Source organism: Gorilla gorilla, chromosome 5 (assembly GCF_029281585.2).
Source record: "Gorilla gorilla gorilla isolate KB3781 chromosome 5, NHGRI_mGorGor1-v2.1_pri, whole genome shotgun sequence".
In the NCBI taxonomy this organism is placed as follows: Eukaryota; Metazoa; Chordata; class Mammalia; order Primates; family Hominidae; genus Gorilla; species Gorilla gorilla.
In genome coordinates this window covers 107163417-107188639 of record NC_073229.2, presented here as the reverse complement: position 1 = coordinate 107188639, position 25223 = coordinate 107163417, and the positions used below count along the sequence as shown (strand labels likewise).

The following is a 25223-nucleotide window of genomic DNA, read 5'->3' as shown; positions in this document are numbered from 1 at the left end:
AAGTTTAAAATACCATATTTTGTGTTAATGTGAGTTGTCTCCCAGATCTCTGTAAATCTTGGTGCAATTTTATTTCCCTGATCATGTAGGGGGTTTTGACATTGTTGTCTTTTGCACTGTATTGAGGGTTTGTTTATTGGCACTACATGCAGTATGTCAGGAGACAAAAAATCCTAATGATGGAGAAAGTCCAGGAGCCTATTTAGGCCTAACTCCCTCCCACTCTAAACAGGCAATTTATTTGCCCTCTTCTTCTGCTGGTTCTTCTTGGTAAAATTCAAATCTGACCTGTTATTCTGTTTAAAATTCTGTAATGCTTCCTACCCACCTGAGGTACCAAGTCCCTACCCCTAGGGGTGGCCTGGAACACCCCACACAGTTTGCCACCATCCTACCTGCCCAAGTCTCCTCCTCTATGGCTGTTCTGCATTGCCAGGGAAGGAATATATTCTAAGGACCTGCCGTTACTGATCACTTCTGATTGTGTGAACTTAATGCAGATTTTTTTTTTTTTTTTTTTTTTTGAGCTGGAGTCTCCCTGTTGCCCAGGCTGGAGTGCAGTGGCGCGATCTCGGCTCACTGCAAGCTCCGCCTCCTGGGTTCAGGCCATTCTCCTGCCTCAGCCTCCGGAGTAGCTGGGACTACAGGTGCCCGCCACCACTCCCGGCTAATTTTTCGTATTTTTAGTAGAGACGGGGTTTCACCGTGTTAGCCAGGATGGTCTCGATCTCCTGACCTCGTAATCCGCCCGCCTGGGCCTCCCAAAGTGCTGGGATTACAGGCATGAGCCACTGAGCCCGGCTTAATGCAGATTATTGAACATTTCTGAGCCTCACTTTCCTCCTCTGTACAGGAAAATGGTATTTCCTGTCTCACAAAGTTGTTGCGAGCATTAAATGAAATAAGGTGTGTTTAGTGGCCACCAAGGGTCTTTTTAAGTTAACTAAACATGTGGACTCACAAGGCTACCACAGGCCACATTCCTTGCCAGCTTGCCAGCAGGGCAGCATCAAGAATTCCTCTCAGCAGGGGCTCTGCATGTTTGCACAAATGACAGCTCACATACCTTTCTGGGGACTGTTGTCTCCCCACACGACGTAGTTCCAGGTACAAAGCATAAGCTCCACATCAGGGAGGTACGGGAGCTGCCCTGGCTCAGAAGAAGCCTCCTGCCTTAAGCAGCCAGTATCTCTTGTAACAATTCTTGATATAGTTTGTAGGGTTCCCAAGAAGAAACTGCATTCAGGGAAGGCCAAAGTATCCTATCAGACATTTACAGCTCATTCATATTTCTTCCTGGTTCAGATGCAGTTTACCAACCAAGGATCATTTTTACCGTAAGCAGTGTTGCCTAGCAATCTTGTGGATGCCTAAGCTCTTACCTGGTTTCCAGGGTAACAGAGCTAGGTGGCTAAACCAAAGATCAGATTCTCAAGCAGCAAGGGAAAAGGTTTTTAACCCCTTAATTCCAGTGTGCAACAGACGCAACCAGGGGCTTCACACATCATAGTTATCAAAATACGCTAGTTCATTTCTTCAACAAATATTTAAGAGCTCATGATATACGTTAGGAGCAATGTAAGACAGTAGAAATACAGTGGCAAGGTAAACATATATGGCATCTACCTTCATATTGTCTCTTCCATGATGCCCTTAATTCCTTTCACTGCCTGGAGAACTACTATTTATCTTTCAAAGGCCAGCTCAGATGTTACCTCTTCTCTGAAGTCTGTGTACAATCTATTCTTGTAGCAGTTTGTGTTTATTGCCTTGAATTCATGGATTGGTCTTGGGGATCCATGAATCCCCTAAAGTAATATGCAGATTTTGTGTGCTTGTAGAAATGTACATTTGAGGAAAGAGGCTAACACTTTTCTTAAATATTCAAAGGGATCTGTACTGCTCCCCCTGGTGCCACCGCCCACCCCACCCCCCAACTGCAAGAATTTAGAGCCATTACTCTGTTACCAGCATTTATAACATGTGCTTTTGTTATTTGTTTATAGGTCTATATTTCTTACTAGAACATGAGTACCTTAAGAGAGATGACTGTATGTGTTCATATTTTGTGCCAGTAGAATGCCTTATTCATAGTAGACTTACAGGAAATGTACGTTGAAAGAATCACTTCTCAGTATGCTTAACAGGCTCAGCACTTTGATGATACCAATGGTGCAGCATATACTAATTTCAAAGGAAAAGTTCTTCCTTATGTTAAACTAAAATCAGCCTTTCTTGTTTCTAGCTTTGTCCTCTGCGGTTATAAATTGTGTACCCTCTTCTGAACTGTAATTGCCCTTTTATGCAACTCAGTTGATTGGGGAAATCAAAGGAAAATGGTTAACATGGGGGAATTGTTAAAAAAAAAAGTAGCATTCACATTTTAAATGTTTTAACTTATAACATCTGAATGTACATTAATTTACTAGTATTTGTGTTTTGTTAGAAGGAGGAACTTAGCAGATATCACCTTAACGACTTTATCAAGATTAGCATCACTAAGTTGTGTTGATATGATATATTCTCTGATATGATGTGATGAGAAGGGTACATTTCACTTCTGTGAGATTCTTTCCCCAAATCCATACACCAGCCTAATCTTGAGACAATATTAGACTAACTCAGATTGAAGAATATTCTGTAAAATACCTGATCTTTGCAAAAATCTCAAGTTTCTGAAAAATAAGGAAATATTGAGAAACTGTTATAGACCAGACGAGACTAGGGAGACATGATGACTAAATGCAAAGTATTATCATGAATTAGATCTTGGAACAGAAAAAAAGGATATTAGTGGAAAAACAGGTGGAATTCAAAGTGTGTAGTTTTGACAAATCTACCATGGTACCATCAAATAGTAACTTTAGGGCCATCTGGGTGAAGTGTATATGGGAACTAATACACTACCTTTGTAAGTTTTCTGTAAATCTAAAGTTATTCCAAAATGAAAAGTTTACTAAAATATAGTAATAGAAGAAATTATAGAAGAAAGTTGTTAGGTGATCTGATCATTAAGACACGTAAACCAAAATAAAAGGCAGTAACACCAAAAAAATTTGTAACAGATTAATAAGCATAAGGCTAATACTCTTAATATAGAACACATTTTTACAAATTAATAAGAACATAATAATACCACCCTGGAAAATAGTCACTAATCACAATTCACAGAAGAAACACAGTAGACTATAAGTAGCAAAACTAGATGAATCTCACCAGTAATTTAAGAGTTGCCAGTTAAAGCAGCATTGAAAATACTTTCACCTATTACTAATGCAGAAATGGAAAAATGATAGTATTCATTTATGAAAAGGGTGAGTGGAAGAATTATAGATTGGCACAGCCTTTCTGGAAAGAAATTCACCAAATAGGTGTTGGGTTTTAAAATATGCATATAATTTGTGCTTATCATCTCACACTTATATAGGATTCTTTCCAAGGAAAATAGATATGTTCATAAATATTCTAACAGGAACATTCATCACAGTTATTGATAATGAAAAACTCAAAACCTAAATATCTAACAGTCGAGGGAATCATCTCAAAAGTTTTGATGTACTTATGGAATAGAATATTGTGGACTAATTAGGATTCATCTAAATAAAACAACAAAAGCAAGATATAGTATGTTTATTCACGATTCTCAAACTTCGTGTGATATGTACAGATATATCTTTTGAACGGATGGCAAAGAAATACACTGTCATGTTTAGTTACTTATCTCTGGGTAGTGAGATAAAGGATGATTTTTCCTTGTTTATACCTCCTTGCATTTTCAAAATTAGCTGTAGTGAGTATATATTACTTTTATAATTGGGGAAAAAATTAGCATTGCAAGCCTTGTGGTTAATGAGTTTCTTTCATCTTTTATGGTCATTTAATTAAGAAAATGTGAGTACCATTTTGTTCTGTGAAAAATGATTTTTCCTCTTTCCACTAGGAAACTCCTCAGGGTGCTCCCACTGCCGAGTGAGAACTGGGGAGCTCTAGTTGGAGAATGGTGTTGTCATCCTGACCCCTTTGCTGATAAATCACTTCATCCGCAAGAGAATGACTGTTTTATTGGAGACTCTTTCTTCTTGGTGAATTTAAGAACCAGTTTGTGGCAGCAAAGACCTGAACTATCCCCAGTGGAGATGTGCTGTGTTTCTTCTGACAACCATTGTAAATTGGTAAAATATCGTTTCAAAATAAATGGTAATTTAGAGGCTGTCTTAGATACTGGCTTCTTCAATCTTTTCCTAATTAAGGGCTTGTTACATAGACTGCTGTAAAGGCCAAAATTCATTATTTTCAACTGTCATCGCTATCACTGCTTTATCAAAACAGGAAGAGCATATGGCTTTAAACTAAAACAGCCACAGGCGCCTGGAAGAATAAGGAGAGGAAGACCTCTGCAGGCTTAGAATTGCGAGTGCTACCGTTTTACAAACAAAATGCCTTGCTTTCTTGTTCTTAGGAAAATATTGCATAATTTGTGTGCATTTTATCCTAAATAGTCTGATTTAGGTTAAAAGTGTTGTCTTGCTCCAGGATATCTACTATACTATTAGGCTGAGGTATTTTACTATTTCTGCCCATAGTCTAGACTTCTGCTGAAGTCATAAATGGAGATGTCATCAAGTAAAAAGAGGAATGGAGGAGCCCAGGAATGGAGATAAAAAGCTTGTGTTGCAGGGTCTGAGTTGGTGCTTGACAATGTGAGGTCAGGTGGCTCTTGCTGCATAAGTTGCTTTGGGAAGAAGGCAATTTTCTCTCACTGCAGAGAACAAGTGTTTTACTTTATTTTAAAAGAAAATCAATGGCATTGGCTTGGCCCATGTGAGAAATCATTCCACTGATGGCCAGTCAATACAGATATTATTTAAAAAGTAAAGAAAATCATTCCCAGAGAATCATTTTAACATCTGATTATTGGTGGGAACTAAAACATTGTATTTTAAATTTCATTCAGAACTCATTTAATTTTTGTAATAATAACTGAGCGACTGCAGGAAATATGCAGTAGGTGGGCAGCTCTTAGGTTGTAAATTAGTTTGTAGAACTATTCTGAGGGAGATGAAGGAAATTCGTCAAATGTGGAGGTTAAGTTGTTGTCAGATAAAGTCATTTAAGTGCCTCATTTTACACCGTAAACAGAAATCCCTTTATCTAAATATGGTTCACTTTGGTGAAATGTAGTACTTTACATTTTATATTTTAAAAGGTAAATAGTAAGTTAATATATATTTGTTATATTTAATATGATTAATTAAATTTGTATTTTAATCTAAATATATACCAATACTTTATATGTGTTTTAAATTTCATCTTTATGATTAAGCTATACATTTCAAAAACATTTGGAAGTTGTGAGCAGAAAAGTAGTAGAGAAAGATTAAATCAGAGAAACCATGTTTCCCTTTTTAAGTAAACTCAGCACTCTGTGCTGAAATATATTCTTCACATTTACATCTTTATCAGTTATGTGATGCCATTTACAAGAATTTCTCTTCATAGTAAACAGCTGTCTTATCCATTAAAGAAAGACCCATCATATTTTTAGACATTACAGTTTTAGTATCAAGGAGACTGTGGGAAATTCTGTACTATCAAGACAAGATGCTGTTGAAAAGATTTTCTTCAAGTTAGCCTAGATGAAAGTCCCTCTTTAATTGTATATTGTAGCAGTCCAAAGAGTGTGCCTGTGACCAAAATAGAAACATAAATTTGGAGGGACTGCGTAAACAGCGCTCTCAAGGCTCCTGTGGGAACAAGGCTGTTCTGTGCTATTGAAAACCTATTTCTTCTATCACCCAGTCTAGCCATCTAGCAGGGTTTTGAAATGTCACATAGTAACAAAGCATCCTAATCGTATCTCTTGGGAAACATTTTTTTGATGAGACAATATCAAGGGTCCTTAGAAATTGAAACGACACAAAGGGAAAATAAAAGGGAGGACACGAGGCTAATCCACCTCTCTGAGCAGCCCTGTGGAGTCTCAGATATATTGACTTAATTAGTCCACAACAATGTCTGTCTTTGAGGTTTGCTCTGTAGAGTTCCCACACTGTTAGGCTGCTTCATTACACAACTTGCCTTATTATTTACTTGAAGGATAGGTGAAGAAAAATGCATTACAAAGCAGAGATTCTCTTTAAATGAAATTTATGTGTTATAATATGTTTAATTAAAAAGATCTGCTTTTAAAAACAGCACAAACAAACATGAAGCCCAACACTATTTCTTTTCTTCCATAGCCTTTTAGAGTTTATAATACTTTATTGGAGCCTTTGTTATTGCAGCAATATCTACTTATTTTTAAAAGATACTTGCTGAAGATTTCCCTATTGGTGTATTCATTTATCACCTCTCTTGTGCTATTTTGTGCCTGCCCACATAATACAAATTTTGCATCTTGGGCCAGACGCGGTGGCTCATGCCTGTAATCCCAGCACTTTGGGAGGTTGAGGCGGGTGGATCATGAGGTCAGGAGATTGAGACCATCCTGGCCAACATGGTGAAACCCTGTCTCTCCTAAACTACAAAAAATTAGCCAGGCGTGGTGGCGGGGGCCTGTAGTCCCAGCTACTCAGGAGGCTGAGGCAGGAGAATCGTTTGAACCTGGGAGGCAGAGGTTGCAGTGAGCCAAGATTGCACCACTGCACTCCAGCCTGGTGACAGAGCGAGACACTGTCTAAAAAAAAAAAAAATTATATAATGGATGATAAGGATGGCATTTCATCCTTTTATAAGAGTCAAAATATTATTCAAGGCTTCACTCTTTTTTAAAGAGCAAATAAAATTGATCTTTGATTACATTAATATTACTGCTAGCAAGGATGACTAACATCTTTACCTTTTTTTCTTTCTTGGAGTACTTAGTAATAATTAGTTGATTTTGGTAATTTGTTAAATCCATAAGTGTGTCTTTTTTGTTTTCTTAGAAAAATGTGTTGTCAAACTCTAAGTATTCACAAGTATAAAAAGAATAGTATTGCAAATTTCAATATGGATTCATGAAGTATGCTTCATCTGCTCTTTTTTTCCTGAAGTGCTTAAAACAGTCTTGTCATTTTATCCCTACATCTAAAAATAGGAATTTAAAAAATGTAGCCACACCGTTATCACACCTGATAAAATTAACAATTATTCCTTGATGATACAATACCAGGCCATATACAGATTTTATCAATTGTCTTAAAAGAATCTAGCATAGGTTTGTTTGAATCAGGAGCCACACATGTGATTGAGGTAATTTGGTTGTTGTTGAGCTGATATTTAAATCCTGATTACCCATGTCTGATAAGGATAGAATCTTATTTTAAAAACAAGCAAACAAAAAACACTTCTCCTGCCCCCTTGAAAGACAAAGTGAGATGTTCTGTGATAGCAGTTACAAAGGAAGTACATATCAAAGCACTTGAAAAAAAATTTTCTGCTTCAAATAGAAAAATTCTTTCTTTTCAAGCATTGCTATTACAATACCAATATTAGTTTTTAGTAAAGCCCTTAGTTTTTGGTAACATTTAATGAGTGTGATCAGATTTAACTTGTATAAAATAGTACTCTTTAAAAAATATTTTTAATATCAACTTGGAGCCATGCAGGTATGTTTTACTGTAAGAATGCATTAAACTGCCAGAATGGCACCCTTTGTAGACCATACTGGCTTTCTGAGTTCTCTTCCTCCTGGACCTGAATAAATTGGCATCTTCCTAGGTTTCTGTGTCTGTCTCTTACCTCTCATGGGTATGACCCCATCCAGTTTCCCACCTGGGTCAGGCTCTGAGACCTGCCATTTGTGATGTGCCTGATAAGGATGTCAGTGCAATGGCCAGAGATGGCACACTGTGGGGCCCACTTTGGGAGTGTGCCTGGGTAAAAGTTTGAGCCAGGACTGAACTGACTTATGAAGTTCATGTGTGCTTTTGTTTCCTCAGCAGAGACTTTTGAGGAAGGCTGGAGAATCTGTCCAAATACTGCAGCTAGACCAGGAAAAAATGGAATAAGTGTTTATGTTACTGAAGGTTAATTCAGTGTATGAAGGGATTCATCTCAGAAGTTTTTAAATAGAAGAGCTGTAGGCATTTACGGATTTTTTTACTAGTTGCATGTGTTTGAGGCTGGGGGAAAGAATAGGCCATAGAGAAAGACCCCAGTATGAGTTGTGCTGTTGCTCTTGACTTTGACCCCTGATTGAATATATATATATATAGAGAGAGAGAGAGAGAGAGAGTGAGTCTCGCTCTGTTGCCCAGGCTGGAGTGCAGTGGCACAATCTCGGCTCACTGCAACCTTCCCCTCCCGGGTTCCTGTGATTCTCCTGCCTCAGCCTCCTGAGTAGCTGGGACTACAAATGCGCACCACCACGCCCAGCTAATTTTTATATTTTTAGTAGAGACGGGGGTTTCACCATGTTGGTCAGGCTGGTCTCAAACTCCTGACCTCATAATCCGGCTGCCTTGGCCTCCAAAAGTGCTGGGATTACAGGTGTGAGCCATGGTGCCCAGCATTGAATATATTTTTTTACATCAAGATCTGATAACACACATACACTCATGCACACATACACAAACACACCTCAAATAAAAGTTTCTTGAAGCAGTACTTACTCAGTGTTTGATGCACTGTCATATTTTCTGTTCTATTGTATTTCATTTTTTAAAAACACAGTAGGCCTGGTGTGGTGGCTCACGCCTATAATCCCAGCACTTAGGGAGGCCAAGGTGGGTGGATCACGAGGTCAGGAGTTCAAGACCAGCCTGGCCAAGATGGTGAAACCATCTCTACTATAACTACAAAAATTAGCCAGGCATGGTGGCAGGTGCCTGTAATCCCAGCTACTAGGGAGGCTGAGGCAGAGAATTGCTTAAACCCGGGAGGTGGAGGTTGCAGTGAGCCAAGGTCGCGCCACTGCACTCCAGCCTGGGCAATGGAGCAAGACTCTGTCTCAAAACAAAGCAAAATAAAACAAAACAAAAAAAACCAAAACACAGTAACCCACTGAATTGGTTCCATGAATTGGTTCCCACTAATGGGGCACATGAGCTGTTGTTTGGAAAACACTTAGCATAGTGTTCAGAAGCTTTAGCATCAGAGAGACCCAGATTCAGACATCAGCTCTGTCAGTTACTAGCAGCACTTCCATGGAACTCAGTTTAAATATACTTTTTATTCAATTTTTCAGGAAATTATTTATGCCAAAGAAAAAATACTTATACTCAAATGTATATTAATCAGTTAAAATTTTTTTCGTTAGATTAAATACACATATTATCCCACATCAGAAGTCACTGCCCTTCTTTACTTCAGCCTACACCTATTCTGTGGTTTCCCAGGAAAGGTACCCTGGAGTATCCAGAGTTGTAGAACCTCCTTTTCCCTGCCCACTGTATATGGCTTCTGCCTTGTTACAGTATATCTGGACGAGAGGAATGTATGGTTTTAACAAAGGTATAACTATGGATGGGAAAAGGCATATTCTTTATTGATTAGGCAAATGCTAGCTATTTTAATCTGTATCTCAAATAGCGAATTTGGATTTTTGAAGCTTAGGTTTGTTTCAGGAATTGTCCCAGAGCACTGCCTGTCTTTCCAGTTACAGTGCCGATCCTAAGTGGAAAAAATGGAAGTATATGAACAGACTAGATATTTTTAACTTTTCATTTATTGTAGTTAAGGGTTATGGGTTACTTTTACATAAATTACACTGGACTAGGAGTCAAAATAGTGTGAGTTCAAGTTCTGATTCTTCTGTGTTCTATACACATGAGTTGAGGCAAGTCATCAACCCTGTCTTTGTTGCCCACCATCTGCCTGTTTTAAGTTATAAGGCTATTTGGAAGTGCTTTTTAGAAATGTAAGGTACTACTTATTCAAATTATTTGGCAACTTTTGGACTATCAAGAAGTGGCTAGTTTTGGAAAAGTGAATCTGTGTGTTACCGTTTCTTAAGACTTGAAAAATTTTCTCTGTGCATGTGAATTATGCATACAAGCTAAATGTATTCCCAGTATTTAGTAGAGGGCAGAATAAAATGTAAAGTTCAATGTATACTCTGGGGACTATGTTAAAATTATATATTCCTTTTAAGAAAAGCTGAATGACATTTAAATGACATTTTTCTGTTCTACAGGAACCAAAGGCAAATACCAAAGTAATTTGTAAGCGTTGCAAGGTAATGTTGGGAGAGACCGTGTCATCAGGTAAGAATTTCATAACAAGAAACCAAAATGATTGGCTTCTTGCTTAAAAGCCAGAATGATATTTTATAGTAAATATATAGGAAAGATAGATGATTAATATATGTTGTGGAATTGGTGCTTTTCAAAATAGACCCCAACTAACATACCATCCAATATACCAAGAAGTTTGTATATTTTGACCTTCATAAATACAGAGTATTGAATTTTAAGTATTAAGAAGTTGAGTCATTTTCAGAGTTTCATAGCCTCTTTGTAGATATAAAGCAATAGTATAAAGTTTGTTCTTGGGCCTATTTCAAGAAAATTGGAGCTTTTTTCTCTCTTTCTTTCTTTCCTTCTTCTTCTTCTTTTTTTTTTTAATTTTACCTTCCTGGTAACTCACAAAACAGAGCTTTTTTCTTAATACACCTCCTCAGTCAGAAGAGTTGGTGCCCAGAGATGGAGAAGTTGTTTTTCTTGGTGGCCATCTGGCTTGGGGCTGTATTTTGGGGCTGGGGATGGGAGAGGACCTGTTGAAATGGAAGAAAAAAACATTCCGAATTTTGTACTTTGTCCCTTATTCTTTTGGTTCCCCAGTAGCATTGATTATATTTTATGTAAACTCTGTTATACTACTTTAAAATATAATAATGAAAATCCTGATAATTAAAATGCATTGCTGTTTAAAGATATGGTTTATAGTGTCTAGAGAACTACAACATGCTGTGTTAGCTTGTGGATGATGAATAATTACTTTTAATACAGTTAATTAGAAGATGTGATTTACATGAAGCAGTTGTACTTAAGGGAAGGCAGATGATGGTATTTTTTTGTTTATTTGTTTGTTTAATCGTCAAAATCTTGTAAGAAGTTACTTGTTCACAGTGAGCCAGAAAGGCAAAATGAGTTAGTAAAAGGTACCATCCTTAACGTCATTTTTGGAAAATGAAAGCAAGCCCCTGAAGCAACACCTTAGAAAAAGTTAAGCCTTCTGGTTAATTAAGGTGAATTGATTTTTAAATTATTTTCTCCCTGAAGTCCTGTTAAAATGTCAGTTAAGGAATGAAAAGATGTATATCTACAAAGGCAAAGAGAAATGGAGAGGAGATGACAATGACATAAACAAGAGATGTAAACAAACTTTTTTGGAACACACTTGGCAGCCTGGAGGGAGCTGCAGCTTTGGTGTCTGTAGATCATTTGGATAAGGAGTGGCCAATAATCTCTGTAGAGCCCCAAAACTAGTCAGAATTTGGAGGCAGCAGGTGACAGGGAAGGCAGTCTGAGGCAAGGGGCTGGAAGCAGAATGATTGGTTCAAAGTGTATATATACAGCTACTAGACTTCTAGGTTTCCCACTTCATTTTCAACTTGCTTCTGTAATCCTCAAGGTTGGAGATTGGAAGACCTCCCCCACACCCTTTTTTTTTTAATAATGGAAGAATACCAACTAGAGAAAAGACTTGCAGACACTGATTCTTTGGGGACATTCAACCAAAAATGAGGTTATGTTGTTCAACAAAAATGAGGTTAAACTGAGCACAGTGGTGCATGCCTATAGTCACAGCTACTTGGGAGGCTGAGGCAGGAGGGTCACTTGAGCCCAGGGGTTCGAGGCTGTAGTGCGCTATTATTGTACCTATGAATAGCCACTGCACTTCAGCCTGGAGAACATAGGGAGACTCCATCTCTTAAAAGAAAAAAAAAGAGAGAGCTTATATTCATTCATCCTACAGTCAACAAACCTTGTACCTATACCCAAGAACTTTCTCTCAGCATTTCACTGCCTTACACTAAAATTGAAATGAATTGTTGAGAATCACCAAATATTTGAGGAAATCAACAAAAAAGAAACCAAGGCAAATAAATGATTAAGCAAGCAAATTAAAAGCACTGAGAAGAAACACATTATGTATACAGCAGAAGAAAATCTTAAAAAAAAAATGCCCTTGAAGAAATAAACTAATATTGCTTCCATAATTCAGAGAATGTGGAATTTAAAAATGTAATAGCTTCAGAAAAAAAAAATCAAAGAATTGGAAGATAAAAGTAAAGAATTAGGCCAGAAATTAAAACCAAAAGACAGAGATTGAAAATTAAAGAAGAGGCCGGGCACGGAGGCTCAAGCCTGTAATCCCAGCACTTTGGGAGGCCGAGATGGGCAGATGACCTGAGGTCAGGAGCTCAAGACCAGCCTGGCCAACATGGTGAAACCTTGTCTCTACCAAAAATACAAAAATTAGCCAGACATGGTGACATGCACCTGTAATCCCAGCTACTAGGGAGGCTGAGGCAGGAGAATCGCTTGAACCCGGGAGGCGAAGATGGCAGTGAGCTAAGATCATGCCACTGCACTCCAGCCTGAGCAACAGGGCAAGACTCCATCTCAAAAAAAAAAAAAAAAAAAAGAAGTACAAAAAATATATGTAATCAGTTAAGTTTCCTGAAGGTAGAGACATTGTCTATCTTGTCTATCCCTGTAATCTCAGCACTTAGTGTAATGTCTGGCACATAGTGAGTGCCCAGTAAGTATTTGTTGAATGAGTAAGTGAATTGAGCCTTTCAGGACAACCAACATCTAGCTTATAGAAATTCTAGAAAGAGAGAATAGAGACAACAGAATGTAGGAAATTATCCAATAACAAAAATACCAAAAATACAAGTCTATTTTCCAGAGCTAGGACTTCAGTTTCTTGACTGAAAGGGTCCACTAAGTACCCACTGTAATTAATAGAGGGATAGTAATGAAGCCACTTCAGGCCACAACAGTGAATAATTTCAGAACACCAAGGATGAAGTTTGCAGAGGGAAAAAGGCAGTTAATATAATACAGATTAAGAATTAGAATAGCATTGAACTTCTTAACAGCAGAGCTGAAAGCTAGAAGGCAGTGAAGCAGTGCCTTCATAATTTGAAAGGAAAAAGATTTCAGCCCAGAATTCTATACACAGTCGAGCTATCAGTCAAATATGAAAATAATAAAAGCCATTTTGCAAATAACAAAGTCTCAAAACACAATTCTCAAAGGTTTATTTTTCTTAGTAATTCACCATAAAATATAAATAATCTAAACTAGGGATTCAATCTAGGAAGAGATGACATGGAATTGGGTAACAAGGTGTACAATAAAGGAGAGCGGGATAAGGAAGTCCCAGGGTAAGGAGTGGGCAGCAGGACTATAGGATAGCAGCCTAGATTGAAGCAAATGGGAAAGAAGATTACAATAAAGATTTTTTTTTTTTTTTGAGACATAGTCTCACTCTGTTGCCCAGGCTGGAGTGCAGTGGTGTGATCATGGCTCATGGCAGCCTCAACCTCCCGGGCTCAAGTGATCCTCCCATCCCAGCCTCCCAAGTAGCCGGGACCACAGGTGCATACCACCATGTCTGACTAATTTTTTTGTAGAAGTGGGGTCTCCATATGTTGCCCAGGCTGATCTTAAACTCCAGGACTCAAGTGATCCTCCTGCCTCAGCCTTCCAAGTGCTGGGATTACAGGCATGAGCCAACATACCTGGCTGATTTTTTTCCTTTTTTTTAGTTATAAAGTGGAATTGATAAATTATTTGATTTGTTTGATGTGTATTAGTCCATTTTCACACTGCTGTAAAGAACTACTTGAGACTGGGTAATTTGTAAAGAAAAGAGGTTTAATTGTCTCACAGTTCTATATGGCTGGGAAGGCCTCAGGAAACTTACAGTCGTGGCGGAAGGCAAAGAAGCAGCAAGCACCTTCTTCATAAGGGGGCAGGAGAGAGAGAGCAGGGAATTGCCACACACTTTTAAACCTCAGATCTTGTGATAACTCTATCGTGAGACGGGGGAGATGGTGCTAAACCATTAGAGACCACCCCCATGATCCAATCACTTCCCACCAGGCCCCAACTTTAACACATGGGGATTACAACTTGACATGAGATTTGGGTGGGGACACAGAGCCAAACTATATCAACATGTGACAACAGCTAATCTCGAGACAAACCATTTCATTATATGGAAAGAATTAGCTAAAAGGTGATTGAAGCAGTTATTCACTGCAGGAAGAAGAAAAAAGGTTGAACAAGAAAAGAAACATCTCCATGGTAGTATTATGGTAATAATAATGTAAACACTGAATATTCACTTAACTAAACATTGTAGCGTGATACAAAAGTATATTAGAAGGTCAATATGTGTGAGTTTGTGTGTGGGGTGGTATAAGAGATCTATATCCACATCTGTTCTAAAAGTAAATCACTAGGATTCCACTTCCCAAAATAGTGTCATGAAGAGAATGGGCAATTTTATTCTGTAGAAAACATGTACAAAACTGGACAATTTTAAAAATTAATAAGAACCATATTAGGGCACTAGAAAATGAACAAAAGTGAAGCAACAATTTGAGAACTATTTAAGTAGAGGAAAACTACTACTATATTGGGAAAGAATAGCAAGTTTGTAATTTTGTTTTGCCTGGGGAGGCAGACGGACCTTGTCACCTTATATATTCCCAACTTAGGCAGGAAAAGCCCACAGCTTTACTGTCTATACATGGTGGGTTTGGTTTAGGGTAGGTGGTGGAGAAAGTAGAAATTTTAAGGAGGATATTTTGGAAGCAAAGTGATTGTATTAGTCCGTTCTCCATTGCTATAAAGAAATACCCAAGACTGGGTAATTTATAAAGAAAATAGAGGTTTAATTGGCGTATGGTACTGCAGGCTATACAGGAAGCATAGCAGCTTCTGGTTTTGGGGAGGCCTTAGGAAACTTACAATCATGGCACAAAACAGGAGGAGTGAGGCATCTCACATAGTGGAAGCAGTAGCAAGAGAGAATGAAGGGAGGTGCTACACACTTTTAAACTAGTAGATCTTGTAAGAAGTCACTCACTCACCATCACGAGTACAGCACCAAGGGGATGGTGCTAAACCATTCATGAAGGACCCACTGCCATAATCCAGTCACCTCCCACCAGGTCCCACCTCCAACATTAGGGATTACAATTCAGCAGGAGATTTGGGTGGGGACACAGATCCAAACCATATCAGTGATATAGTTCTGATGTTTGTCTCCTTTAAATCTCATAAAATAATAAAATATAATCCCCAATTTACAATAATAAAAAGTAATCTCCAATTTTTGAGGTAGAGTGTGGTGGGAGGTGTTTGTGTCAGGGGGCAGATCCCTCATGAATGTCTTGGTGCTGTCCTCATGATCGTGAGGGAATGCCTATGAGATCTGGTTTTTTAAAAGTGTGTGGCACCTCTCCCCTCTCTCTCTCATCCCTGCTTTCTCTATGTGAGACACCTTGCTCCTTCTTTGCCTGCCACCATGATTGTCAGGTTCCCAAGGTCCTTACCAGAAGCCAAGCAAATGCTGGAGGCTTGCTTGTACAGCCTGGAGAACCATGAGACAATGAAACTGTATTAGTCTGTTCTCATGCTGTTAATAAACACATACCCAAGACTGGGAAATTATAAAGAAAAAGGTTTAATAGACTCACAGTATCACATGACTGGGGAGGCCTCACAATCATGGCAAAAGGTGAAGGGGGACAAAGACACTTCTTATATGGCATTAGGCAACAGAGCATGTGCAGGGGAACTGCCCTTTATAAAACCATCAGGTCTTGTGAGAGTTATTCACTATCACAAGAACAGGACATGAAAACCCCGCCCCCATGATTCAGTTAATTCCCACCAGGTCCCTTCTATGACACCTGGGGATTATGGGAGCAACAATTCAAGATGAGATTTGGGTGGGGACACAGCCAAACCATATCATTCTGTCCCTGGCTGCTCCCAAATCTCATGTCCTCACATTTCAAAACCAAGCCTTCCCAACAGTCCCCCAAAGTCTTAACTCATTTCAGCATTAACTGAAAAGTTCAAGTCCAAAGTCTCATCGGATACAAGGCAAGTCCCTTCCACCTATGAGACTGTAAAATAAAAAACAAGTTAGGTACTTCCTAGATACAATGGCGGTACAGGCATTGGGTAAATACACCCATTCCAAATAGGAGAAATTGGCCAAATCAAAGGGGCTAAAGGCCCCATGCAAGTCCGAAATCCAGCAAAGTAGTCAAACCTTAAAGCTCCAAAATGATCTCTTTTGACTTCATGTCTCACATAGGTCATGCTGATGCAAGAGGTGGGCTCCCATGGCCTTGAACAGCTCTGGTCCTGTGGTTTTGCCAGGTACGGCCCCACCCAGCTTCTTTCATGGGCTGGTGTTGAGGTACTGTGGCTTTTCTAGGCATACGGTGTAAGCTGTCTATGGATCTATCATTCTGGGGTCTGGAGGATTGTGACCCTCTTCTCACAGCTCCACCAGGCAGTGCCACAGTGGGGACTCTACATGGGAGCTCCCACCCCACCTTTCCCTTCTGCACTGCCCTAACAGAGGTTCTCCATGAGGGCTGCAGCCCTGCAGTACACCTCTGCCTGGTCATCCAGGCGTTTCCATACAGTCTCAGAAATCTTGGTGGAGGTTCCCAAACCTCAGCTCTTGACTTCTGTGCACCCACAGGCTTGTCACCACATGGAAGTTGCCAAGGCTTGAGGCTTGTACCCTCTGAAGCTGGGGCCTGAGCTGTACCTTGGCCCCTTTTAGCCATGGCTAGTGCGGCTGGGACACAGGGCACCAAGTCCCTAGGCTGCGCACAGCAGGAAACCATTTTTTCCTTCTAGGCCTCCAGGCCTGTGATGGGAGGGGCTGCTGCAAAGGTCTCTGACCTGCCCTGAAGTCACTTTCCTCATTGTCTTAGTGATTTACATTTGGTTCCTTGTTACTTATGCAAATTTCTGCAGTAGTGTGAATTCAAGCAGGCTTGACTGTAACGCCCCATGGAAGTCCGAAATCCAGCAAAGCAGTCAAATCTTAAAGCTCCAAAATGATCTCCGTTGACTTCATGTCTCACAGCCAGATCACACTGATGCAAGTGGCTTGAATTTCTCCTTTGACTTCATGTTTCACATCCAGGTCACGCTGATGCAAGATGCAAGCAGGCTTGAATTTCCCCCCAGAAAATGGGTTTTTCTTTTCTACCTAATCGTCCAGCTACAAATTTTCCAAACTTTTATGCTCTGTCACCTCTTGAATGCTTTACTGGTTAGAAATTTCTTCCGCCAGGCTGGGTATGGTAGCTCATGCCTGTAATCCCAACACTTTGGGAGGCCGAGGCAGGTGGATCACTTGAGGTCAGGAGTTCAAGACCAGCCTGGTCAAAATGGTGAAACCTTGTCTCTACCAAAAAATACAAATATTAGCCAGGCATATTGGTGCAGGCCTGTAGGCCCAGCTACTTGGGAGGCTGAGGCATGATAATCACTTGAATTTGGGAGGCAGAGGTTGCAGTGAGCTGATATCGCACCACTGCACTCCAGCCTGGGCAACAGAATGAGACCCAGTTTCAAAAAAAAAAGGAAGAAATTTCTTCCACCAGATACCCTAAATCATCTCTCTCAAGTTCAAAGTTCCACAGATATCTAGGGCAGGGACAAAATGCTGCCAGTCTCTTTCCTAAAGCATTACAGGAGTCACCCTTGCTCCAGTTCCCAATAAGTTCCTCATCTCTATCTGAGACCACCTCAGCCTGGACTTTATTTTCCATATCACTATCAGCATTTTGGTCAAAACCATTCAACAAGTCTCTAGGAAGGTTCAAACTTTTCCCCATTTCCTATCTTCTGAGCCCTCCAAGTCTCTAGGAAGTTTCAAACTTTCTCACATTTTCCTGAGCCCTCCAAACTGTTCCAACCTCTGCCTGTTACCCAAATTCCAAAGTTGCTTCCACATTTTCCAGTATCCTTGCAGCAACTCCCCACTCTACTAGTACCAATTTACTGTATTAGTCCGTTCTCATGCTGCTAATAAAGACACACCTGAGACTGGGTAATTTATAAAGAAAAAGAGGTTTAATGGACCCACAGTTCCACATGGCTGAGGAGGCCTCACAATCATGGCACAAGGTGAAGGAGGAGGAAAGGCAGGTCTTACAGGGTAGCAGGCAAGAGAGCTTGTGCAGGGGAACTGTCTTTTATAAAACCATCAGATCTCATGAGACTTAGTCATTATCATGAGAACATGATATGGGGAAAACATGCCCCCATGGTTTAATTACCTCCCACTGGGTCCCTCCCATGATACATGGCAATTATGGGAGCTACAGTTTAAGATGAGATTTGGGTGGAGACACAGCCAAACCATATCAGAAACGTCTTTTTTTTTTTAATTTTAATTACTCAGCCTCAGGTATTTATAGTGATGCAAAAACCACCTGCTGCACAAAGGGTGATAGAAGGGCTGAGATAACTTCTCTGCCCTAACACAACTCTGGCTGACTGCTGAACTCTGCATACACACAAAAAATGGCAGGGAGTATCTATTATATGTATTTTCAGTAAGGATTGAAAGCTTAGGGGGACCTGTGAATTTGCTGTGACTTTGATTGCATTCCTCAATCCACATACAACTTGGGTAGCAGAAGGTAATTTTCATAAGAAGCCTTACTGGCTTGAGGTGTTTGAGTAGAGCCTTGCCCCAAATTATTTGCTGACAGCTAACCTATGCAGGTACAGTGGATACTTGCTAGGGAGCCAGACTAAAAAAAAATTAAAACTGAGTAGAGACATTAGTGGCTACACACTGTGGGGAGATACATTTCACAGTTCGAGTCCAGGCCAGTCAATTGACTGCTATCCCAACCAATAACCAACAACCTTCAGAAGAGCAAAACAAAATCCACAGTTGCTACAACATATTGCACACAATGTCCTGCTTCTGTCTAAAAATTATTAGATGTGCAAAGAAACAGAAAATAATGTTTCATACTCAAAAAAAGGTCTTAATAAGCAGGTACTTAGTAAGCACAGATATTCAATTGAGCAGACAAACATGTGGAAGCAGCTATTATAAATATGGCAAATAACTTTTTAAGAAAAGCTTTGAACAGATAGCAAATCTCAATAAATTAGAAAAATCAAAGAAAAATAATTTGGTAATTCTAGAATTAAAATGTACTATAACCGTAAAGAAAAATTCACTAGATGATCTAAAGCACAGATCTGAGATGACAAAAGATAAAAAAAATTATTGAACTTACAGATTAATCCAAATTAACCAAACAAAAAAAGTCTAAAACAAAATGAACAGAACTTCCGGTTTGTGGGACAATATCAGGTGTTCCAACAAATGTGTAAATAGGGTCTCAAATGATTAAGAGAAATTGAAAGGGTCAGAAAAAAAATTTGTACAAAAAACTGGCTGAAAACTTGGCAAATTATTTAAAAAATATTGGCTTTCAGATCTAAGAATTTCAATGAACCTGTAGTAGGATAAACACAAAAACACTTCACTCAGGCATGTTGTCGTCAATCTGTTGAAAGATTAAGAGAGAATCTTTAAAGTAAAAAGAGAAAAACAAAACCTCATATGTAAGAGATTTCCTAATACAATTAAGGTGAACTTCTAATAGAAATAATGACAACCAAAAGACACTGAAATAAGATATGTGAAGTGCTGGGGGGAAAAAGATGTGACAACCAACAGCACTGTATCTAGCATAACTATTACTCAAAAATGAAGGCAAAATAAGGATGTTTCCAAATAAATACATGGAAATAATGGATTCCTAGCATACCCGCTGTACAAGAAATGATAAAGGAAGTTCTTCAGGCTGACACGAAAGATACCAGATGGTAACTGGAAACTACAGGAAGGAATAAAAATCAGGGAAAATGGAAAATAATGTGGGTAAATTACCACAAAAGCAGACTCAAAAGAGGTAAGCACAAAATTCAAGCCACATTTTCTTTGCAATTTGCCCGTTCTCTAAAATTAGAACTTTAGTTTTGAGAAGGACAAAAATGAAAGACTACTCAAGAGGAGAACGTCACAAAAATATGAGACCCTAAATGTTGTGCCCTCACAGTGAGGGTGAATTGGAAATAGAACAGCCCTGTGGAATTGTAGACAGAGATCAATCCTTTGGGACTTGAGGGAATTTCAAGTCTTGAACTTTGTTTATTTCACCTTGTTCTAGACATTTGCCGGGTGCCTGGCAAAATCACCTTTGTAAGGAAATATCTTCATTGTAAAACTCATTCTCACAAATAATTTTTTAGGTATAGTATTCACCATGCAACCAAAGATAAATAGGCACACAAGTAAACTAGACTTCCACCAACAAGAATTAAATCAAATAGACTTCTTATTGGAATTGTGTGTAAACTGTAAAACAACCATGCTTAGCATATTTAGCAAAATGAAAGGTGTGAAGGTAGCTGAAAGGAAAAGGAAACTATAACAGTAAGTTATATAAATTATACAATAAATTTATACAATAAAATTTCTTTAAAAGTGTTATAATTGATATTAAAAACTCAGCCAGTAGTTTAACACCAGATTAGATACAACTTGAAGAGAGAATTGACGAACAAAAGATAGATGACAAGAAAAACCTGTTATGTAACACAGAGAGACAAAAGGCAAAAAATATAGAAGAGAGAGTAAGAGACGTAGAACAGACTATCTGATATATGTTTAATCAGACTTCCAGGAGGAAAAGAATGGAGCATGGGCAATATTTGAAGAGATAATTGTTGAGAATTTTACAAAAGTGATGAAGAATAGCAATCTATAGATTCAAGGGACCCAGTGAATTCCAATTCGGCAAAGCCCTAGCAAGAAAAATAAAAAGAAATCCATACTTAGACACATGCGAGTAATACTGTAGAATAAAAAGTGAAGATAATCTTAAATGCAGCTAAAGAAAAAATGACAGAGTGCCTTCAAAGGAACAGCAGTAATGGAAGTCTGAAGACGGTAGAACAATATTGCCAATGTGTGCAAATAACTGTTGATCCTAGGACTTAATCTCAAGTGAAAATTTCCTTCAATAATTAAGGCTAAGATAAATATGTTTTCTGACAAAGACAAACTAGGATAATTCAATACTAGTGGTTTCTTTTTTCTTTTTTTTTTTTTTTATGAGACGGAGTCTCGCTCTGTCGCCAGGCTGGAGCACAGTGGTGCGGTCTTGGCTCACTGCAACCTCCGCCTCCTGGGTTCAAGCGATTCTCCTGCCTCAGCCTTCCAAGTAGCTGGGATTACACACATGCGCCTCCACGCCCGGCTAATTTTTGTATTTTTAGTAGAGATGGGGTTTTACTATGTTGGCCAGGCTGGTCTTGAACTCCTGACCTTGTGTTCCACCCGCCTCAGCCTCCCAAAGTGCTGGGATTACAGGCGTGAGCCACTGCACCCAGCCCATAGTGGTTTCTTATGAAAAGAAATTGTACCTGTACTCAGGTAGAAGAAAATGATCCCACATAGAAGATCTAAGTTCAATAAGGGTTGATAAAATCGTGAATATTCAGATAACACTTTAATGAATATTAACTATAAAACAATAGAAATAATACTTGTGGGATTAAAATAATATAATTAAATTTTAGATTAACAACACATGAAATAAAAAGGGTCACTTCTGCTTTGGGAGGCGGAGATGAGAGGATCCCTTGAGACCGGCCTAGGCAACATAGTGAAACCTGGTCTCTACAAAAAATTAACTGGGCATAGTGGTACACGCCTGTAGTGCTAGCTACTCAGGAGGCTGATGCGGAAGGATCACTTAAGCCCAGGGGTTCGAGGTACAGTGAGCTATGATCACACCACTGCACCCCAATTGGGCAACAGGGCAAGACCCTGTCTTAAATAAGTAAATAAATAAATACATAGGCATTTCATAAAGTTAAAAAGGTTTAGTTTAGTTCTGCGTGTAATAACGATTTCAAAATAGTAAATATTGACACATCTTCAATGAGAAATGGATAAATCTGTCATGGCTGTCTATATATTAATCTATGAAACTATTTTTTTTTTTACCTTTTTGTGTGTAATATTGAGCAATTACACACTTTTTCAAAAAATAACTGTCTTATTTAATAAGACAACTTATTAAATAAGTTGTCTTATTAAAAAATAACTTTGCCTTATTTTATTTTATTTTTTAAGAGATGGGATCTTACTCTGTCTCTCAGGCTGGAGCGCAGTAGTTCATTGAAGCCTCAGACTTCCGGGCTCAAACAATCCTCTTGCCTCAGCCTCCCGAGTAGCTGGAACTACAGGCACATGCCACTCTGCCTGGCTAATTTTTAAAAGAATTTTTTGTAGAGACAGGCTGTCACTTTGTTGTCCAGGATGGTCTCAAACTCCTGGGCTTGAAGTGATCATCCTGCCTTGGCCTTCCAAAGTGCTGGGATTAAGTGTGAGCCACTGTACCTGGGCAACACCACCATTTTTAATGACAGCCTCATTTTTAATTATTTCTGGTTTGAATTTGACCTGTTTAAAATTTGAAACATGCATGCAGTTACGTTGCCTGAATATTTAACCCATCCTCAATTTTTAGACATTTGTTTTCAGTATTTTTCTATTGATATTATGAGTATCACTATAGATAAGTGTTTTCATATACCAGTGAGTATTTTTTTGAAATAAATTCTTATATGTTTAATTATGGTGCCACAATACATACACAATTTTTTTTTTTTTTTTTTTTTTTTTTTTTTTTTTTTTAAGATGGAGTCACGTTCTGTCGCCCAGGCTGGAGTGCAGTGGCACGATCTCGGCTCACTGCAACATCTGCCTCCTGGTTTCAAGCAATTATCCTGCCTCACCCTCCCGAGTAGCTGGGACTACAGGTGGGAGTCACTGCGCCCAGCTAATTTTTGTATTTTTAGTAGAGACAGGGTTTCACCACGTTGGCCAGGCTGGTCTCAAACGCCTGACCCCAGGTGATCTGCTCGCCTCGGCCTCCCAAAGTGCTGGGATTACAGGCGTGAGTCACTGCACCCAGCCCTACATATACAATTTTAAGGCGTTTGCCAAGTGGCTTTCCGGAAGTCTGTCATTTTCAGTTCTCACAGCAGTGTGTGAATAAGCATATCCATCTATATAAATAAGCGTATCCAGCAGTACACCTTATCATTTTAAAATATTTTGTTTGATGCAAAAAAAATCTTATTTTGATGTATATTTTCTTCATCATTAGTGAGATTAAACTTTTTCTTAGATTTTTTTAGAACTCGAAGATGGTTGTGTTTACATTTATGTCTATTAAATTTCTATTTAATTTTTTCTGTAAGCAATCAGATAACCAGATTTAGTGAGAATTGTACATCAATAGAGTCATTGAGATTCTGGGTAGATTCTAATGTGAGGTTCACCGCATCTGTGTTTTGGGATGCTGTGATTAAAAACCCCTTTTCAGGTAGTAGCACTGGAACATCAAAGGCAAGGTAGGTGTGGTTAGTGTAATGGACAGAAAGTCAAGGCAACAATTGGAATAATCTGAGTTATTCAGTTATATGATGTTTGCTAGTTGATCATGGTGTTGTCTAGAAGTGAAATAGATAGCAAGCCTGCTAAAATCTTACTTGATTTATATAAGAAAGTTCTATGTCAAGTGAATAAAGGTCGAGCTTGAATCATAAAAACAGAGAGTCCTGGCCCCTCAATCAATTCTCACACTTGAGCCTTTGTAGACCCAGGACCCCTTGAATGAAGGAGAGGACAGATGCCCTCAACGAAAAACTATGCTACCTGAAATTTATACCGTTAATCTTTCTCCCAGGCTTCCACAAAGGGAACCATGGCCTTTCTCAGGGTAACAGTTCCGCATGTGCACTGGGGAAAAGGAAATAATCACACCTTTTAGGGACTGCTGGACACTGGTTCTAAATGAACACCAATTCTAGAAGACCCAAAACATCACTGTGGCCTTCCAATTAGAGTAGGGGATGGGGTCAGGTGATCAATAGAGTTTTAACTCAGGTCCATCTCACGGTGGGTCCAGTGGATCCCTGAATGCTTCCTGTGATTATTCCCGAATTCCAGAGTGCTTAACTCAAATTAACACACTTAGCAGCTGGCAGAATCCCCCCGTTAGTTCCCCAAAGTGTGTATTGAGGCTATTATGGTAGAAAAGACCAAGTGGAAACCATTAGAACTGCCTTTATCTGGGAAACTAGTACATCAAAACCAAAAACAAACCAGAAGTCTTTTTCATTGACTTACAGGTTTGTAGCTATTCTGTAGAATTGAGGAAACCCAGTGACTAATTTCTAAGTGCACTATGCCTGTGATGTGACTAACTTTTATAATCTTCCATATGTGTGAGCAGAGTCTCTGGGCATTATTTTCTAAAAAGACACAGAAGCTTCAGAACTATCTCCTTGTAGTGATCAATGCTTTGTCTTCTGAAACTAAGTAGTTTTGGGAAAATGTTTACAGAATATTAATTTTACCAGTATATTTAATATTTAGTTTGGAATATCCTAATTTGGAGTCAACTTGCCCACAATAAAATTATTAGTGTATTGGGGAGAGTCTTAATTTTCTTTTTTGTTTCTAGAAACCACCAAGTTTTATATGACAGAGATAATTATTCAGTCATCTGAGAGGAGTTTTCCTATCATACCAAGGTACAAATAGCAAATTACATTTATTTGTTTGTAATTTATTTTTTTCCCCATTCAGACCTTTATTTTTTATTTTTTGGTTTTGAATTTATTTTTTATTTTAATAGGCTTTTGGGAACAGATGATGTTTGCTTACATGAATAGTGATAATTTCTGAGATTTGGGTGCATCCATCACACAAGCACTGTTCACTGTACTCAAGTGTGGTCTTTTATCTCTTACCCCTCCCCCTGCCTTTTCTCCAAGTCCTCAAAGTCCATTGTATTATTCTTATGCCTTTGCATCCTCATAGCTTAGTTCCCACTTATGAAGGAGAACATACGATGTTTGGTTTTCCATTCCTGAGTTACTTCACTTAGAATAATAGTCTCCAGTTACATCCAGGATGCTGTGAATGCCATTATTTCGTTCCTTTTTGTGGCTAAGTAGTATTCCATGGTATATATTTGTAATTCCAAATGTAGGAAAAAGGAAGTACAATTGATCATATGGGAATTCATTTTTATTCATACCTTTCTTTATTTGGAAAAGGAAAGAGAAAGCCTTTTTGATAGTTGAACCAAACCACACATATAAAAGTTTTGAGGATTTTAAAAA

General features: G+C 38.8%; 1 protein-coding gene across 5 annotated transcripts in view; it reads left to right on the top strand.

Moving 5' to 3' along the window:
* Positions 1 to 25223, top strand: part of UBE3D (ubiquitin protein ligase E3D) — a 174893-nt gene that overhangs the window by 17275 nt on the left and 132395 nt on the right. For all 5 annotated transcript variants that reach the window (XM_004044335.5, XM_055391463.2, XM_055391459.2 and 2 more), the window contains 3 exons: positions 3941 to 4172; positions 10118 to 10187; positions 24560 to 24629. In XM_004044335.5, coding sequence (XP_004044383.1) covers positions 3941 to 4172; positions 10118 to 10187; positions 24560 to 24629 — 372 coding nt within the window. The remainder of the gene's footprint in view (positions 1 to 3940; positions 4173 to 10117; positions 10188 to 24559; positions 24630 to 25223) is intronic.